The 19111-nt window shown below is 47.1% G+C and overlaps 5 protein-coding genes across 5 annotated transcripts; 3 read left to right on the top strand and 2 right to left on the bottom strand.

Moving 5' to 3' along the window:
- Positions 1-1497: 1497 nt before the first annotated feature.
- Positions 1498-1752, bottom strand: F9C07_7625 (uncharacterized protein; the record flags this gene model as incomplete). Its single annotated transcript, XM_071511659.1, has 1 exon — positions 1498-1752. The coding sequence occupies one exon, from the start codon at positions 1750-1752 to the stop codon at positions 1498-1500; it is 255 nt and encodes an 84-aa protein (XP_071365301.1).
- A 680-nt stretch (positions 1753-2432) lies between these two features.
- On the bottom strand, positions 2433-4454 carry F9C07_1474347 (putative glycosyl transferase). Its single transcript, XM_041291430.2, has 5 exons — positions 4340-4454; positions 3927-4268; positions 3440-3822; positions 2874-3376; positions 2433-2817 (listed from the first exon to the last, which is right to left on the bottom strand). The coding sequence occupies exons 2-5, from the start codon at positions 4099-4101 to the stop codon at positions 2730-2732; spliced, it is 1149 nt and encodes a 382-aa protein (XP_041145304.1). The 5' UTR covers positions 4102-4268; positions 4340-4454; the 3' UTR covers positions 2433-2729.
- A 6485-nt stretch (positions 4455-10939) lies between these two features.
- On the top strand, positions 10940-15295 carry F9C07_2282658 (putative phosphatase regulatory subunit-domain-containing protein). The gene is made up of 2 exons (XM_041285573.2): positions 10940-11858; positions 12281-15295. The coding sequence occupies exon 2, from the start codon at positions 12408-12410 to the stop codon at positions 14508-14510; it is 2103 nt and encodes a 700-aa protein (XP_041145303.1). The 5' UTR covers positions 10940-11858; positions 12281-12407; the 3' UTR covers positions 14511-15295.
- Positions 15296-15846: 551 nt separating this feature from the next.
- F9C07_2153911 (histone H4.2) lies at positions 15847-16914 on the top strand. The gene is made up of 2 exons (XM_041285572.2): positions 15847-16070; positions 16293-16914. Exons 1-2 carry the CDS (start codon positions 16061-16063, stop codon positions 16592-16594), a joined length of 312 nt encoding a protein of 103 aa, XP_041145302.1. The 5' UTR covers positions 15847-16060; the 3' UTR covers positions 16595-16914.
- A 383-nt stretch (positions 16915-17297) lies between these two features.
- Positions 17298-18825, top strand: F9C07_7621 (putative mitochondrial carrier protein; the record flags this gene model as incomplete). Its single annotated transcript, XM_041291438.1, has 2 exons — positions 17298-17333; positions 17401-18825. 2 exons carry the CDS (start codon positions 17298-17300, stop codon positions 18823-18825), a joined length of 1461 nt encoding a protein of 486 aa, XP_041145301.1.
- Positions 18826-19111: the final 286 nt, after the last annotated feature.

Genomic DNA, 19111 nt, shown 5'->3' with positions numbered 1-19111 from the left:
GCCCATATCCACTTGACCTAGGGACCTTTAGACTTATACTTCGATGATATGCTCGGAAGAGATACCATCGTCCCACAATATATTTTCAAAATTTCTCGAGAGTCGTCAAATCTTATGTAATGATTGACGTTCCCAGTCTCCGATTGAGGCGTCAAATCTCATGACTGGCCCACGTGTTTCTCACAGCCTCGCGAAAAATCGAAGGCATGGTGACTTTGCCAACTCTTTCTTTTCTGATAGTCTTAGCGACAACCTAGCATGCCCGATAAAAGAAATCAGGTCGTTTTCAGATAGGATGCAATGACTGGTGTCTTGCCGAAAATTGCATAATGACACACTTTTACCTTCAGAAGATCTACGAGAAACAAGCCTGCGGTGACTTCGAGCAGTCTAATCAAGGGAGGGCGGCCTGGCTGGCATCAAGTGGTTCGAAAAGACTACTTCATCGCCAGTGGAAGATTTGGGGGTGAAGTCATCACATCATAGGAGTGGCTCTACACAGTCCAACCTGGAGGTCTGCCGACAATGGTTATGCGTGTTGCTAACCTTGAGGATATGAATTGCCCAAGGTGCCAGAAGGAGCTATCTTCGCCAACAGCACAATGCCACTCTTGGTTAGTTTAAGCTCTAAGTCCTCTCTTTCGATGTCGACCGTATTAAAGTCAGCTAACAACGAGTAACGCACAGCACTGTAGGCCCATGGGCTACGAGCATAATGAAAGTTCTGAAGAATTAGATTGAAACTCGTACCCAACCCGTCCGGCCGGGCCCTGCACATTACATGAAGTCAATACCGAAGAACTGGCTGATGTTAAAATGTCACTTTTCAAAAATATTTACTATTCAAGGGCTTAGGAATGAATAGAGCACGACATGCAGATTGGGTCATTTGTCTATCGAGAATTTATTACCGCCGGAAATAGTGATGACCTTAAATTATTGCTTCGTTCACAATTATCGCAAACTCTGAGTACTCGGCACCATAACTGGGATCGGGTATCTGAAACTGTTATGGCCCGGCTAAGAAACCCACCTTGGGAGTGTCGAGCGCGACTGATGGATGGTCAATTGGAACTTTCGGGACTGACCCAGATGGGAAATAGATATAAGCAATATGTGATCAAGTATCTGGTCCAAAGACTGGTGAGAGGACATTACTCTCCTTTCCCTGGGTACTTGGAGGCGGCATTGTGGCAGTGGGCATTGTGAGAAGACTGTCATTAGCAGAGTCACGACCCAGGCCGTGTACCGTACGACTGAGCTACTTATCACAGAATTTCCCAAAGATTCGAACGAAGAGATCAATATATAGTTAATTGTGCAGATAATTAATCATGTATAAACTAAATCGCCCCGGGGCCACTATCCTACGGCTCTCAGTAACATACATCCTGCTGTCTAAATCTCATGCTTCTTATCAATAAAATAGAATTCCCTTCTGCCATACCACAAGAATTTATTTACAGCCATCTCCATAGCCCAACCCAATCCCCAATCCTACCTCACAACGGTATTCCGATCATGCTGCCTCTCAACACTTTGCCCCGGATTCCCCCACACAACAGGTATCACAGAACCCATAAAGAAAGAAACCTTCCCATCTCCCATCCTCCTCCGTCTAAGTTCCTCTTCTAGCTCACGCCGTCGTTTCGTCCGCGCCTTACGAGCACGTTTGCTTGCCCTTTTGGCTCTTCCCGAGTGAGCGGTCGATTCTTCCTTTTTCAGGAATAGTGTCTTCAGCCAGTTTAGCATTTTGCGTGGCCTTAATGCGGCCACGTCTGATGTACCTGATCTAGATTTTGGGTCTATCTGAGGTCGTCTTAGTGTGGGTTTGGCTCTTGAGATCGGGAGGGGGTTTGGGTATTTTACCTCATGGGGTGAGATTTGCGGTTGGGATTGGAGGTATTCTGGCGGCTGGGGCCAAATGGTAGTTTCTAAGTTCTTCTTGGATGTTTGATATCTGTGTGTGGCTTTGTTTGGTGATTTGGATGGTGTCTGTGATGCTTATCCTTTAAGGCGGCCAGCGGTGGGGGCCAAGAGTCTAAGGACAGATTATCCAATCATAACTACACAGATATGTGGCTTGGGTAAGACATGATTCTTATACAACGTATTGCTGATGTGGAAAGGTGACTTTCTTTTTGTACCGTCTTTATATAGTTTCTGTTTTAAGGATATATGCTAGTTATAGGGTAATGTACGTGATCGGGAGATGGGACTTATTTTAAGATATATATATATTTCGAGGTTCACTTGGACAAGGGCTAAGTATATATAGACTCGAGAGGAGAAAGAGTCGAAGCAGGTCAGTACTGTTGGACAGTTTACATCTCTAAAGAGCTAGACGCATTTAAAAGCCCTATACTTTTCCTACACCGTATTAGGTTGGTGAGGGGAAGATCGCAGAATCCTAACTCTAGGGCGTGGATATATAATCTTAGTATAAGTATTATATTAGTTAGTATCTTGTAGATATAGAGTGGACTCTCTGGGCCCTGCATATCCCTTAGAACTACATAGATTATATGACCACGTAACGGAATACTCAATATTATGAAACTGATCAGGTTGAGCGCATGGGTCAGAACCCCCTGACATGGAAATAGAAGGAGAACAAAGAAAAGAGGGAGCCCAGTCTCACGTTGTGCTTTGCATCTTCGACCAACTCTCACAAAGTCCAAACAATGTGCGACACATTTTACCAACTTCGGCGACAAGGTTGAATTTCTTCATGACCCTTGGCCGTGATGGTGCACTAGGGCTGTTGGATCTGTGATGGGCTTAGAGCCCATGTTACCGTATTTTCCTCTCCCAGGACTGTAAATATCTTGTTAATCGAACTCTCGTTGATACTTGCTCCAATAGAAACTCACCTAAAGCTAGTAATAGGGAGGATCAACACATCGTCGACTAATTTAGCCTTCCCTCCATCATGTAAACCAGTCAACGCATTCCATCTCAGCCCAGCTGAGGTATTGAGCCATTCCTGAGCAGCGCGAGTGACTGCCTCCGGACCCGTCAAAGTCAGAGGATCAAGGGCCTGTAACTCAGTACGAGCGGCTGATGTTTGTAATCCGCCGTGGTGATTTGCAATTTTCTGTAATTGGTGAGCCAGGTTCTCGATATATTGGTGTAGGAGAGGATGGTCTCGTGCCGAGGCGAACGACCACTGAGTTAGTTGGATTGAATATGGATATCCCATACGCCAGCATGTGTGGTCAGTGGGCAGACAATCAGCTTCGATGCCGAAAAGTGCCCTGACAGGCTTCATAGAATTATAGACGGACCTAGTCTCCAGATCCGTCCATGGCCGAACATCCTGTGAAGTGATCCACTGGGCAGGCGGCTTGAGTGGCACAGTATCGAGATCTCCATACTAAAGGCTGGTTAGCTTTGACTCGGAGGGGGATCGATTCAGTACAGTTATGGTAGGACTTACGATCCCGCCAACACATGTAGCGACTGTGATACGAAAGTAGTCTGTTTTCTCAACCATTAATGGCAGCGATGAATAATAATCATGGGCCTGAGGCTCAAAGTGATCGATAAACTCCACCATGCCCTCGTCTTCCCAGAGGAAATATGCCATTTCATCCTCGACCACGAACTGCAGCCATTTCTCGACACTTTGCCGCAAGTCATCTGGCCAAGTATCTATTTGCCGATGACTCCATGTCTGATGGACGATCAAAGGGATTTGGGAATGTGGCATAAAATGGCGTACTTCGCCAATGTCAGTCACTTGGATTGCCAACTGTGCGGCTTCGATAATAGTTCGGGGTTGGGGGTTTCGCTGCACCCAACTTGGCGGCATATACCACACTATAATATATCGATTTAGTGATCGTTAGCAAAGAGCACATCAGAAATAACCATCCAATTGTGGGACTAAACCCAATGTGCGGGATGTGTAGTGTATCGCTTACCTCCACCATGTCCATTGAAAGTATGCACGTGTTTCCAAAGCAAAGGGTATTGCTGTTTCAATGAGGACACGGCCGGCACATGGCGATGGCGACTGGAAAAGGCAATGAGGCCGAGAGAAAATATTAGAACTGCCGAGAGCAACGTTAATCGGCGATAACGGCCGCGAGACACCATTTGGGCGGGTCCTCAACAGTCCTGATCTCGCAAGGGGTGAAGACATGATTTTGAGGGAACGAAGGTTATTCACCGAGACCTACAAAAGAAAACTTGCAGAAGGCAAGGGGGATATAATGCACAGAAAGTGGTAAAACCTCCAGCAACAGTAATGTTTCTGCAACAGTCTGGAACTTGCAGGTGAGCAAACTAAAAGCTACCAGGCAGCAAAATACAAATGAGGGAGGTTGGAACATACCTACCACTTCAGAAGTGAACACAGTGCGACATATTTTAACTGAGACGCGACTCAGTTCCTTGGGAATATTTTCACTTGGTTGACTACAACTCGATTGGTTGGTTTAGAAACAGACCGTACACCAATTTCCAACGGTGAAACAATGAACAGCTATTCTAGAGGATATCACCTAGACTCCTAGAGTTAGAGTAACTTCCCCTATTTATGGCTTCTAACGGCAGAGCGCCAGTCCGCATTGTCACTGACAAGATTGGGCGTAGTTCATAACTTATCGGCATGGAAAGAGATGGGGAATCTCGCTTTTCCGGATAATTGGCCGCCTTCGTACGTGCTTCGACAGGAATAATCACTGCTAGACACTGCGTAGTGTCAGTTTGCGGAATTTGTGTTGGCAAGCTATGAGCCTAACTCACAGTTGGAAACCTCTAATTGCACACAAAAAACAGGCGATGGATATTTGGGATGGCTGTCTCGGCAGGTCTTGTAAAAATGATCAATCACTCTTCTGTATCTGGAACAAAAGGAATCCGATGGCACAGAACTCAATCAATAGTGGAGCCGATGCCAGCACCCAGGACATTATCAACCGTCTGATGCTTTCCGCTGCAAGAAAAGGGTACCAGAAATTCTTCCATATTGACAATGATGACCTCAAATTGAGAACATTGATGAAAGAGTCCTTGGGAGCTGTTGATGCAAATGTACGCATGGTCGTTTCTGAAACGAATTGGACAACGTAGCATCTCGCAGTCTCTCGGTGCAAGGGTTCATTGTAGGGCTCGAGCTCGAAGTGTTTTAAAGGGGACTATAGGCGAAGCTCGATCGGAGGCCAACAAACCTATTCAGTACATGCTTGTTATTCTTGGATTCTGAAAAGCACAGGAGCGATGGACTATGCGAATACGTACCAGAATTGTCCATGTCGAGCATGTATATGGCTCGAAAAAAATAGAATGGATACCCATTATTGAGCATCCAGATAGCGCGACCTTGCCAACATTCTCCCCTTCTCGAGACAATCGCAACTATCCATTTCGGTAGCGTTATCTCGGATCCGACAAGGAGGATAACCGTTATGGTTTGGTAGAGCTTCAAGTTGTTACAAGTAAAGCCAATCCTGCGTAAAAAGTAAATCTTAAGAGAAAGCTAAAAGGAATGGACCGTTGATTCATCAAGCGCGAGAAAACTATGTTCCAAGGTTTGAGACTATCCACACAAAGATACCTCGTATTCCCCAGAGCACACCATAGAAAAGTGTCTACCCAAGAAGTCCAGAACAACCAATTCTCTCCTATCACAGCCACTCCACAGCATCAAACCATAGACAGACACATAAATCAAACTCTGCCAAAACTTACATCTGTAACTCCTCTACATCAGTTTATCTACCCCGCAAGTCAGCCAACCTATCACAGAGATTTCCTTAAATAACCCTTCTCCACCCAGCTGCTGCAGAGCATAAAGCAAAAAATGGAGTTTCGTACTAATCGGTAAACCACGGGTACGGGGTATGGGGTACAGACCTGGGGGCAAGGACAAAGCTTCCCGAGGCGGGGACTTGGACTGATGAGTTGGCAGTCTCGACTTGAGCTTACTCAGTTTTGGGATGTGCTGTAGGCTACAGTGATGATAATAATGATGATAATGGCGATGAACGTGAGCATGGAGGATGTTACCCCGCGTGGCTGTGTTTGTCACACTAGTAGTTTCAGGGAGCCAGGCTGGTGAGGGGATTTGGAATTGGAGGTGACTCGGATGTATTTGGTGCTTACCAGGAGGAACTTTGACCTACTGAGGTATAGAAGTGCAAAATATCGGAGATAATGTCGATATTGAATCGCATACATTGAAAGGAGGGGAAACATAAACTAGGGGGATAAGATGGAGAGGGGATTTCAACGCTCGGATCCCTGTTGTCTCATCAGGTGTTCTGCCCACGTACATACCTACCTACCTTGCTCACCGTAGCTACTTTTGACCCCGAGTCAAATAACGTCCGTGCGAGCGACACCCCCGGTCCAGTGGCAGGCACGGCCTTTGGGGATCCGGGCTAATAGGAATCGGGGGCCTCGCTGTCTATCGGGCGGGGAGTGAGGAGATGGCCTGAAGATAAGGGTTCATGTGAGCAGTTGAGGTCTGGGCGGTGTTTGTTTGTTGTTAAGTGAATATGTGGTGAGAATTATTAGGAGAAAGGTCTTGCCATGCATTGATTTGTTCGATGTGGCTGGTTAATTATTTAGGGTTACATTATCAGAAATTTAAGATGCATAGTAACAATTACGAGGTAATTCCTGGTGGGGCCCGCCGCTATAGCTTCATGCTAACCAAGACCAGCTTACTGAGTATGTACTGTGTCGCTTGCTCCTATGGCGACCTTCGGAAGCAGATGGCCGGCGTTGTTGTTTCAATAGGCGAAAGCGAGCTACGGGTTCATAAACCGACACGGATAGCCGTAGAATGCCTACTGTGTAAACTCGGGATGCTAAGGCATTGGCGCCTATCTGAGACCCTAGCGCTGTCTATGCGTAGACATAGGTACTCGTAGTAGATTTTAGTGTACTTGGGGCCGCACTTTGGAGCAAGCTTTAACTTCACTAAATGGGGCCGTTACGCCAGCTCGGGGTACCTTGGCCGATGGTTGGTTGGCTGGTGAGCTTGCACGGACGTCTGAGCCCTAAGATATACATTAGTGGATTCAACTCTTCGTTTACTTTTAGATACACTTTTCAACAACACGGGCTCTACCGGTGATGATATGCGCTATTTCCCCCTCATGGCAACTGGGCTCCCTGTTCGATGACAGACATTGTGAACATTCAATGAGTTTCCCTATTGAAAACCTTTTATTTTAGCAAGGTTAGAGGCTAAGGACGTTGATAAACAGATAGCGTTCCCCTCAAAGGCAATGCGTCTCCGCATGTGTAGTCGCAACCCTCATGACCAGGTCAAGGCCGATCGAGACCATCGCTTGCGAACTGTATAGAGCGTTCTGGGTTCAATCTCATGATATTGCTGTCACAATAGATCAATGCCACACCGAGGCCATCGCTTGTCCCTTGTCCAGCAGTTGTCGGGAGCAACGATCGGAAGGTTATTCTTCAAGCCCACTTTGTAAATGCTTCATGGTTGAGAGAAGTCAATCTGATATCGAGCTATGTGTTAAGGAGTTTTGTCAGCACATTCTCCGCAGTAAATCCCTTATCAACAATCCCCACGGGGCATTTTGACGCAAGTATGGGAGAGCGCTCCACCTCAAGTTCGGGACCTATCGCTGTCCCGACAGTATTAGAAACCCCTCCGCTCAATGCGCGGGGAATTGACTCTACATACATCGACCCATCCGCAAAGTGCTTATCGCTAAGGACTTAGTAACAAAGGATGCGATCGCGTGCTTGAGAAATGATCCTAAGGCTATCAAGTTGAATAAACAGGAGTCGGTTTGAAACTCTCCAGGAAGGACGTGCGCATCACGGAAAAAATCTCACCGCCGCGCTCAGGTATTCCTGGCAGTTAGTGATGGCAACAGACAAGAAAACTCTAACAGCCATATAATTTTTTGGGCAATACGGGAGACAGGCTTCCGGAAAGACGGGTCTCGAACACAGCCGTATCTGTCGATCAAAGGGCGAGCGTTCGAAATTTTGAATAATCGTCGCCGATTACCCGCTCGGGCCCCAAGTCTCCGGTGACGGACCGTATGCAGACGGCGTATGAACTAACGAATCGTGCGCCGTAGGTACTCGTTAGAAGTCAAAGTAGACTAGAAATGGGGCCGGTCAGTAGCGTTTTGAACGACAGGGGTGTCAATCATAGTCTTGGGTATTGATCGAAAGTGGATGTTTAGACTTACTCGGGTTCATGGAGTCTGGTTTCCAAACAAGAAGTGCATTAGAAACTAAAATTCTGCGATGAGATAGAGTAAAGTTGTTAATAATAATATTATTTATTTATGTAATTTTTCTTTGGCTGGTGGTGAGTCCAGTCAGGGGAAGGGAGATTGTTGACATCAAACTTGTTTGAATTTCCGCAATTTGCGCGATAGACGGTCAATCCGTGAAGATCTTTCATGGTTTAGATAAGCGACTAAATTCCATCGTGGTCACACTCTCGTGGACCTTCTCTCTCATCTGCAATAATGTCACTGTTAATTGCGCAGACGATCGGTATCGGAGGTTCGGAAGGAAACCAGAATCTCAAGGGCCAATCCGCTGCCAAGTCGGAGAGCAACGTTACCTAACCTTACTAAGATACCTTTCCTACACCTATAAAACTATTATTGATAGGGTTTGAGTATATATTAATTACTCGAGATATCCGCGACGCCAGTGAAGATTAAAATTCGACCACTTTCGCAAAGGTTGGTGAGAAGCACTGCTGTGAAACCTGGGCTATAGGATTCAATTATTACTGTAAAACATCAGTTACTCTGCAGATAGAAAGAGAATAAATTACAATTTATGTGCACAGACGGCACATAATGAGCTTAGGATGAGATTTTAGGTCGTGACCCTTGTAGGCCCAGGGGTAGCAAAGCTATACTTCATATACCAGTGTTGATAGTAGGTACCTTGGGATGCCAATGGACCGGGGCAGAGGTCTAGATGGTGGAATACTATAGTGGGTACCGAAAGGATGCATGCAATCCAACGTTACACAGACCCAATGATAAGGCAGTGGATATAAAATTCTTAGACAAAGAAATTGGCGAACAAATTTCTTCCTAGGTATACCCAAAATGTTGGTTGTATGCCCCCCTCCATCCAGAGTACTCTTACAACTCGCCACTATGTGTGTACTGCTTGCATGAGTAGACGACTTAACTTCCTATCAGCATCAATGGAAAATATATATGCTGTACGACAGAAGGTAAATCACCCAATTGTGTGTCAACAGCTCCCGTCTACAGTATACTCGGAGTATGCCGTGAACGGCAATTAGGGACCCTTCCGACCAGTTAAATGCCTATCCGGGAGTTGTGCCAAGACCGGACCGCGTGGGGCCGGTGGCTCGTTCAAGGAAGAAAAATTTTCTTGTGTACACTGCATGCACGGATGTCAGTCAAACGCGAGTGAAGGAAGGGAAAAAGTCAAGGAAAAAAAAAAAAAAAAAGGCCAGACGAAAAACAAATACAAAGGGAGAGGACTGAGCTCGGAATCAAATCCTTGGGAAAGAACATCTGATGTCATGATTGCACGTTCCAAGGAAATAACTTGTTGGGAGGACGACGCTAGTCTCTTAGTGGATTTTGTCAAGAGAATCAAGGTTCGAGAATGGATATGAATTTAGTCGACTACGTTATGTACCTTAATTGAGTGGGTGTCAACTCCAGGAGGACTGATTCAGCCCTTCCCGTCGGATTGAGGTGTAATTGATGGTGACACTTGAACCAAAAGTCACACACCGAGTGTCGCAAAGGGGAAGAAGGAGTTCAGTCTTACCAATACCAGAGCGCACGATAATTGGTTTGCATGCTGTACGTCAGGAGATTCGAGACTGCATCTGCATAACATTCATAGGGGACATGTCTCTATACACTACTGACTATGTGTCAAAGCAAGGGGCGCAATCACAGTCCTAATATAAGTAAAGTAACAGTATTCTCCTAGCCTCAGACCATCGACTCTATCTAGACCGTTGAGGGCCATCGCGAGTGAGCATGCGTGGGTTTGATTGGTCGCTCCTGATAACGATACCGGCGCTAAATTGACTTCTGGAGAATGCAGGCTAAAGAGGGGGGTGTGGAGAACTGATAGGACATTGACTTACTTTAGGGTGCGGTGACTAAAATTGAGGATAAAATGTATCGCACGTCAGGCCCCATATACTGCTAAATACTTTGGTCCCAACCAGAAATTGACCCGCCACCGTCGCAAACGGCAAGACAGCATTTCCCAGGTAACCCTTCTTACCTATCCACTTATCAATGGAACATGTATTAGATAAGCCACCTCAAGTTAGGGGTATCCCAAGATCAGGGAAGGAGAGTAAACCACATCCCATTATGATGTACTGTCGAAGAAGATTAAGAATTCAACCAGGTGAGTTGGATGTGTATCGCGACATCATTTACAAACTAGTCCTGCAGGGAGACACGTATTCCTTGATTTAGGACATTCCTGGGCAGTGACGCTAGTGGACGTCCGACCTCCTCGGAGACATGCAGACCGATGGATCTTGTCAGGGTGCTAAGTACTGCTCATCGTATGTAAATATACCTGCATGATGGAGATGCATACAGACATCCACTCCCCACCATTGAGAAGGTCCTGTTCATTCCGGAGATGCAGCCTTGAAGATCACCTGCCCTCCTACTGACAACCACATGCACATACTGACAGATAGACCGACATGCATCATCAGCACATACGGCATCCGATCGCAAGGGTTTTGCGAAATGCCACCATGGGCAAGACAATGCGATATCGGGGATGACGGGTAAAAGAAAGCTCAAATCATTCAGTGGGTGGGTGTATAATTATCATAAAACATATGAAGTAGATATACTTCCGATTAGATCCCTTAAGATTTGCCACAGTGCAAGCCACCATGAAACTGTGACTAAAGGAATATTAGACGGCGGTCTGGCCGATGGGAGATCGTGGGGGCAAATCAAATGTCGTGAGAATCTGGAACTATAACCTGAGCGTCCGGTACCCTCCATTAACTCCATTAACCTGGAGCTCTTCCCTTCGACCCACTGGGTCGGAACGCACTGACTGGTCTGTTGGGGGATCGTCCCACTGTCCCAGACCGTTCGATCGCCTATTTTAAGTTGGTGTATTACCGCTAATACCACCTCCTCATCCTGTCGTTATCTATTGGTTTTGGCCGGTTTCCGGGTACGGCGGCAAACCTTTAGCCTTAGGCTACGAACTTATCACCTTGTATAGTAACGGTCACGGTGGAAAAGTAAAAATAACACTAAGAATTAAAAATTAAAAAAAGAAAGAAAAAAAGAGCACTAAAAGTGGATTGCTTGAGTAACCGATTGAATATCCTTTTTGCCATCAAGGGGTTGATAAAAAAAATTGAAAAATTTCAAAAAACCACTAAAGATAGAAGAAAAGAAATCGCCATGGAAGATTAATTCGAAGGAAAGAAAAGAAAAAAAGAAAAAAGGAAAAAATCCTCATCTGTCTCAACTTAATTTCGTTTTTCGCCCCTCTTGACTATTAGGAACAGTAACAGTCAAAAAATCCAAAATTCTCCGGTTATTAGGTTTCTTATCAACGATCATCTCATTGCCTTGATATATTGTGTACTGCGGCTCCGTCTCCGGTCCCCATTCTCCTCTCATCATTATCTCCACATCTCCCATATATTTCCTTTCTCCCTCCATTATTGATCATCCCATCTTTCTCTTTCAACATCGGGCTTGGGTCTTACTAATTCCCCCATCTCATTCTTGTTTTTCCTTCCCCTTTTCTTGCAACTTGAAACGCGATTGCTTCGCTCGAATTATCTTGCGTTTTCGTGTTTTTTTTCTTTGTTTCATCTCACTAGATGTCGAGCTTTCAAGGTATGTGCACATCTGTTCATCGAATCGTGATGCAATCTCCTTCTATGGCACCATTCCCCTTGTCATGCCACAACGATTGTTACGTCGGTGATTTTCTCGAATCCCGTTCTTTGCAAATCCTTTTGTATTACCGCAGGGAGGGATAGGGTGTTATGATACGCTCGCCTTTGCCTCCATTTCCCGAGTACGGAACTGATGTCCAACGCTCCTTCTTGTGGTTTCTTATTCACCATTTCTTTCACAATTTTCCTCCGGGCCGTGTACAGACCTTCCTTGAACACCACAGTTCTACTCTGGTCCGAATTCACTGTCCCTGTACAACTTGACTATATGTAAATCTGTCGCCACCCTTGTGCTCAGCTTCAACCTCACGCTTCAGCATCGCTGTCCACTACAACACACTGTACTAACTCATTCAAAAGATCGTATTGACGGGGCCAGCTTGTATAAGATCCTCGTCTCTTAATATCCACAACCTTAAGAGAAGCCAGAGTTTCCCTGTTACTCTATTAGATCACTTTCTGTGTTTGATCGCACAAATCCGGCCGGATGCCATACACTGCGCCGCTCAAGTCGTCGCCTTTCGCGCAACATATTGAGAATATTGAGCCAGAGTCTCAGTCCTGTCCCACGTCACCTACCTTGGTTGACCCGCCGGCGGGACGACCACGCCTGTCTCGGTCTTACTCTTCGACGGCTTATGTACGCAGACACCGCAGAAGCCCATCAACAAGCAAATCGTTCACTCTTCCAGCCCAAGAAAATGTACGGAAGTCCAAGCAGACAATAGATTCTCATGCTACCATCAGACAATCACCGCCCCCACGAAGTGACGCTCTTATCCCTCCTGGGGCGATGATCTCTCCTCCAGAGTCCGCCCCAAACTCTAGTGATGAAGAAACCAATTACGGTCACAAGGATGGGCTTCGCCTGCAGGAGTTGGAGCTAGCCGTGAGGTCTATCGAGCAAAGGCGCGTTTCTTCTCCGGAGCGAGAAACCCAAGAGAAGAAACCATCGTCTAGCGTAACGCAATTAACTAATCCTACTAAGAAGCAACCTCATCCACCTCTTTCTAAGGAAGCGCGCAAGATTTCTCATTCACGCTCGATCACGGAGCACGCCATTGATCTGAAGCAAGAGGAGGCAGTGACGAGCTCCCCCGATGAGAGCGATGGAGATGACGACCCACGGGCGAAACAACCCATGGTGCGTAAGAAGTCGGGGGAGCTTGTTAGACCAGCTCTTCGTCCGCCTTCGGCGCGACGGCGCCCATCGAGCATGCCTGGGACGCCAACATATGCTAAGGCCGTGCACTTTGATGCCCAGCTAGAGCACATTCGCCACTTTTTGCAGTTGGATAAGCCCCAGGCTGTGAGTGCCGGTGGATCTCCAGTAGACGACTACGAATCTGAAGCAGGTTTTCCGTTCAGCAAGGACCAGCCGGAAATGACTTCCTATGAATGGGATATTAGACTCCCAAATTTCCCTAGGGATGTTTCAACCCGAGCCCATCAGCGAGTTCGGCTTGAACGCTTGTTTCTGTCGCCAGACAAGAACACTTTAGTTGGTGTGGTGGCGGTCGCTAATCTAGCCTTCCACAAACATGTCGCAGCTCGTTTCACATTCGATCAATGGAAGACGATATCTGAGGTTATTGCAGAATACAGTGACGACGTTCGTCGTAAGCAGATTCATGATGGATACGACCGATTTTGCTTCAGTATCAAGCTGGACGAGCAGGCAAACCTAGAAAAGAAGACCATGTTCCTTTGCGTTCGTTATTACGTCAATGGACAGGAATTCTGGGATAACAACCGGGCAATGAACTACCAGGTTACCTTCCTCAAGGTTCCTACATCAACGTCGGACTCTCATAGTCTACCTGTCAAGCCGATCGCAGTATCTCGCGCTCCTCTTCCTCGGAGTAAGACCTTCGCTGGCTCTAGCGCCAACAACCAAGGAAAGTCTGCGTCATTCGATGACCTCTCGAGTTTGAACGACTATCTTTCCTTTGGCCGCAACACTCGAGGTGCTAAAGATCGGCCTCCCTATGGTATTAGAACACATGATGACGATGCGGTGGCTCCCGTGCGTCGTGACAAGCAGTCTTCCCAGATATTTGGTAGTCGTTATGATTTCGAAACGTCTTTGAGTGCTGCAATGCGCACCAAGTCAGCGCACGACCGGACCACACTCACTGCTCGGGCAAAGTCCGAAGTATCCCCGCCAGGGGGTGGGAAGTACAGCCCTGTCAAGGGAAGAGGGACGATTGTCGACCGGCCTCTGGGCGATAGTCATTCACAGTCAAGAATCCAACCTCAGGCCGAACAATCGAAACCGTCTTCTTTATTGTCAAGCAAGCCCCATCGAGAGTCCTCGGTGTACAAGGAGCTTGTTGACCGATATTGTTTCTTCGGTTCCTCGAACTCTTCCCACAACACTCGCCCCATACCAAGCTTGGATAAGTCTTCCCCTCATAACACACAGACGTCTTCTTCTCAATCTTCACCAACAGCGTCGCCTAAGACGGACGCAGCTACTGGTGGTAGCTCCCGGAATTCTTCACCCACTCCACACAGCTATCCATATATCGAGCCCATGCAAAGCAGTTTCCTAAAGGAAACACAAAGACCAGCAGTTATTCAAGGATGAATCAACCTGCACCCTCATAGCGAATTATATTCCGCCTTACACGTATGACGAGTTCGACGTTTCTAAGATAACATCTACTACTATCCAGCAACATACTGCCTCCGGTCATCAGATACAAGAATGATTGTTCATCTTCTCTCCGAAGTTTATTCTTACGATGTATCGTGCAGTATACGACGTGCCATTTCTATTGCAACCCTCAATTTGACTTTTGTGATACCTTTTTTTTTTGTTCTGGCTGTGCCTTTCTCACCGTGTTGAAGCTCGAAGTATGGCCTTTGCGATGGTAATAAACCGCGGGTCTTCACTCTTTGCACTTCATATCTTCCGGTGAAGGGGCACAAAAGTCATGATCATATGGCGTTGGAACCTCGACCTGTATGCACTCGCCCGTGCGTCAGTTGTCTCTGTTTTCATTTATCTTGTTCTTATTTTTCCTCCTCATGATCATGAAGCTATGTTTCTCTAGTAATTTTATCTGTTGGTCGGCAGCATTTATTGAGAGCGTTTTCTACGACACGGCATCTGGACGAGGATGTCGTTAAAAGAAGTTCGATTGCATTCAGCATGTTGTTAATTATCATTTATTCGACTTGAGCGTTGTACGGAGTTTGATCGCACATTTTCGTCCAACTCCCCTCCCAAGTTCCTTTTCCTTTTCCTTTTCTTTTCTCAAGGCGTCTTGGTATTATGTGCGATAGTGGGAGGATGTATGACAGATACAATACAGGTTTACAACCAAGTTAAAGGATGGTTTTGACATGAGCTTTAAATTCTCGACGATCTCTGGCTCTACTAAGGGTGATACTGGGTTAATCCAACGCAACATGACTAGATAGTTCAGCTTCCAGATTTTGATAAAGGACACATGGCCCGGTAATTGTTAGCCGTGGCGCGTCCTCACTCAAGTAGGTATGTAGGCGACCGCAAGGAGAATGTCAGGTATGAACACTTGCGTTTGTTCATCCCCAGGGAGTCCAGTCGCAAGTGTGATGGACTAGATATTGCAAGTATTTCTCTGAATATTGCAATTGCATATAATTGTTGCTTTGCCTTGCTTTTGTGGAGAATCATGAGTCCAGGACGAACCATAGTATTTGATGAGGTTGAGATATCCGATGTCATGGTCACGTGATCAGCGACCCGCCCCTCGGGGTCCGCGTTTTAGCGGCTGATGCGCCAACAACGAACGCCCAAAAACACGGGCTTGAAAGCGGTCGTTCATAACGCCCTTTTTCACCCCCGCTACCCGCCAATCAACACGCTGCGTTGCTTTTGACTGTCCATTCCCCTACGATTAGTCATTAACCCTGTGGGAAATTCTCAGGCGAAATCACCCTTTCCCTTGCCGCCCGCCCGGAAAAGCTATATAAGCTATAGCCCCTCTCCTTACAAAGCCTTTCCTGACGCTCTTTTTTCCCCTTCTTCTTGCACCTCTGATTTCAGCAACCGGCCCGCAACGCGTCGCGTCTATCGTCCTGCAACCCACCGTTTCCATCTATATCTCATCGATATCCATCTCTTTTCATCATATTTGAACTTCACACAACATGTCTGGACGTAAGTACTTCCTTGCCGTTCTCTCTTGGTCGTTGACAACCCCCTCCGCGTCGTCGACATTCAAGTTGATGGTGCACCCCTAATGGCACGTGATGTCATGTGGGGGCCTAAGGCATAGAGTGCCTTGCATCCAACATCCAATCGTCCAATTTTCCATGGACACTCCCTAGCCTACTCTACACCGATCTGTCGTCAACTCTTGCTGACATTCATTTGCTTTAGGTGGCAAAGGTGGTAAGGGCCTCGGAAAGGGTGGCGCCAAGCGTCACCGCAAGATCTTGCGTGACAACATCCAGGGTATCACCAAGCCCGCCATCCGTCGTCTCGCTCGCCGTGGTGGTGTCAAGCGTATCTCCGCCATGATCTACGAGGAGACTCGTGGTGTTCTCAAGTCCTTCCTTGAGTCCGTCATTCGTGATGCCGTTACCTACACCGAGCACGCCAAGCGTAAGACCGTCACCTCGCTGGACGTGGTCTACGCCCTCAAGCGCCAGGGCCGTACCCTCTACGGTTTCGGTGGCTAAATGCCTCGCCCTCGATTCCTTCTTGTTTCGTTCCTCGTCCGACGTACAATAGCGGCTGTCGTCACACGACCGATTCTCGCTGGCTCGAATGGACCGAGGTGCTGAGCGCTTACGGTGTGATACTTGTTCTCAATCAATTTTTCTTACGGAATCTGCATCATGATTACCACTGGGTACGGGGTTTTGGGACGGACGGTTTTGTTTTTTTATCCAGAAGGATGGTATTTGTCGGGCTTCGTACGGTTTCGTTTGGAGGGAGCAATGGGTTGAACTTTTTGTAGACTCATTGGAATAGCAATCTAACTACCTAGTAACATATACTTCTGATTCCAATTTCGTAGACAGAAATAATATGTGAGGTTCACAGTTGCGTCTAGGATCACATGCCGCGACCGTTGCATGCACGGGCCACACGTGAGCATGACGTTATCGCCAATCCAGGGCTTTGAACCTCGGCCGATGTCCAACAAGACCTCTGCATACTAATCATCTGGAAATTGCATGATAACGATTCGATTCATTTCTACTTCATATCTGTTCGATATGAGCCCATCCTCGGCTGCGCTATATTCAATTTTGATCCCACAATCCACGACCTGAACACTATCGTCAATCTTTCCATGTACTCCGCATAATTCCCCACTTTGACTACAGCTTTCCCCAGCTGGACTGAATCCTGACACTGCAATTTTTCTTGGACAAAATGCCCGAGTACGCGGTGTCATATAACCCTGAGTTGGTATGCTGACACCGGCGTTCTTCACTTCGTAGGGAATCTCTTTTTCTAAACACCGATTGGACTATAGGATACCTATTCCCTTTACCAGCGATACGAAGAACCCCGACCGAACAAAGACTGGAAAACAGCCGCCCTCCGTGGCCCAGCTCTTCCAGCTCTTGGGAATGCAGCCGCTGGTGCCGTGGGAGCGGCTATATCGAATGTCGCTACGTACCCGCTAAGTCTTATCATTGCCCGACTGCAAACACAGAACCAACGCAACCCCAAAAAGACAGCGAAGACTAAGGCCAAGGGTGAAGGGGAGGAGACGGAAGGTCAGGACAAAGACACGGAAGACAGTAATGAAGAGGAGGAGGAAGAATACACCGGCATTCTCGACGCAGCACGCAAAATCTACGCCAAAGAAGGACTTGGAAACTTGTACACCGGTCTTGCTCAAGACACAATCAAAACCGTAGCCGACTCGTTCCTGTTCTTCCTGGCGTACGGATTCTTCAGACAGCGGAGGATTAACGCCCGGTATGGTCCCGCCCGGAAAGGCGGCAAGCAGGTCGTTCTACCTATATTGGACGAACTAGCTGTCGGTGTTTTAGCGGGCGCGTTTGCGAAACTGTTCACAACACCGTTGGCTAATATCGTGGCGCGGAAGCAGACCTCGAAGATTTCGGCCAGCACTAGAGATATTGCTGCTCGTATTCGAGCGGAGAAGGGGATCAAAGGTTTCTGGTCGGGGTACTCGGCTTCACTTATCCTTACGCTGAATCCGTCCATTACATTCTTCCTAAATGAGTTCTTAAAGTATAGCCTTTTCCCACGGGATAAGCGCGGAAAGCCATCCGCGGCTACTACCTTCCTGTTAGCTGCTATCAGCAAGTCGGCTGCGTCGTCAATCACGTATCCGATTTCTATGGCTAAGACTCGAGCGCAAGTCACCGGCTCGAGCACCGCCCCTTCAACTGATAATGGGGGAAAAGATGACTCCGACGAGGGACTGTCATTGATGCCACCCATTATTTCTAATGTGGTTAGTATAGCCCGTACGGAAGGCATTCAAGCTCTCTACGCAGGCCTGCCAGCAGAAGTACTCAAAGGCTTCTTCTCCCACGGGTTCACCATGCTCGCAAAGGACGCAGTATACTCCATCATTGTACAGAGCTACTATCTTCTCCTCATTGCTCTGCGACGATACCCTACACCAGATGAATTGATCGAACGAGCCCGCCAACAAGCTGAGGAATGGGCCGAAGCTGCCCGGGAAGGTGCTCGCGACCTCGCAGAGAAAGTCAAGGATACGGATGCCAACGTCCTGGATCACAATGCGGGCAATGTAGCTGTCGAAATGAGCTCTAGCGGCCCCGTACCCCCAACGCTAGACCTGCCGGAGGGAAATGAGACGGCAGAGTTGGTGGGAGATTATGTGGAAGATGAAGCGACTGAGTGGAGGAGCTTATACCATTGGTTCTGGGAGAAGGAGAGGTATGGCAAGGAGTAGCGCCATCTTGTATCTGAATTTCTTGTGCATGTTGACGACGTTCAGCGAGAGTGTAGATGTTTTGACTGTCGATTCGGTGTAAAACGCGTGTTCAAGGCATTGTGTTCTTATATTAGTTTTCTCATGTCACAGTAATAATAGCATGAAGTAGCAACATGAACTTATTACAGTGGTTGCGTCTTCCGTGTAAGAGGTATTTCTTTTGTCCCTTGTAGTCTCTGTGGTTCATCAAGTTAATTCATATACGCTTACTCGGTACAATGAATCTCGCTTTGTACAGTACTAT

Source organism: Aspergillus flavus, chromosome 3 (assembly GCF_009017415.1).
Source record: "Aspergillus flavus chromosome 3, complete sequence".
NCBI lineage: Eukaryota > Fungi > Ascomycota > Eurotiomycetes > Eurotiales > Aspergillaceae > Aspergillus > Aspergillus flavus.
The sequence above is the reverse complement of the archived record's forward strand: the minus strand, read 5'-3'. Positions and strand labels throughout refer to the sequence as shown.

Coding starts and splice junctions, on each gene's coding strand:
- F9C07_1474347 (XM_041291430.2), bottom strand. CDS start 4,101: ATGGTGTCTCGCGGCCGTTATCGCCGATTAACGTTGCTCTCGGCAGTT. Junction 3,377..3,439: donor CTACATGTGTTGGCGGGATC/GTAAGTCCTACC, acceptor ACCAGCCTTTAG/TATGGAGATCTCGATACTGT. Junction 2,818..2,873: donor CTCCCTATTACTAGCTTTAG/GTGAGTTTCTAT, acceptor AGATATTTACAG/TCCTGGGAGAGGAAAATACG.
- F9C07_2282658 (XM_041285573.2), top strand. CDS start 12,408: ATGCCATACACTGCGCCGCTCAAGTCGTCGCCTTTCGCGCAACATATT.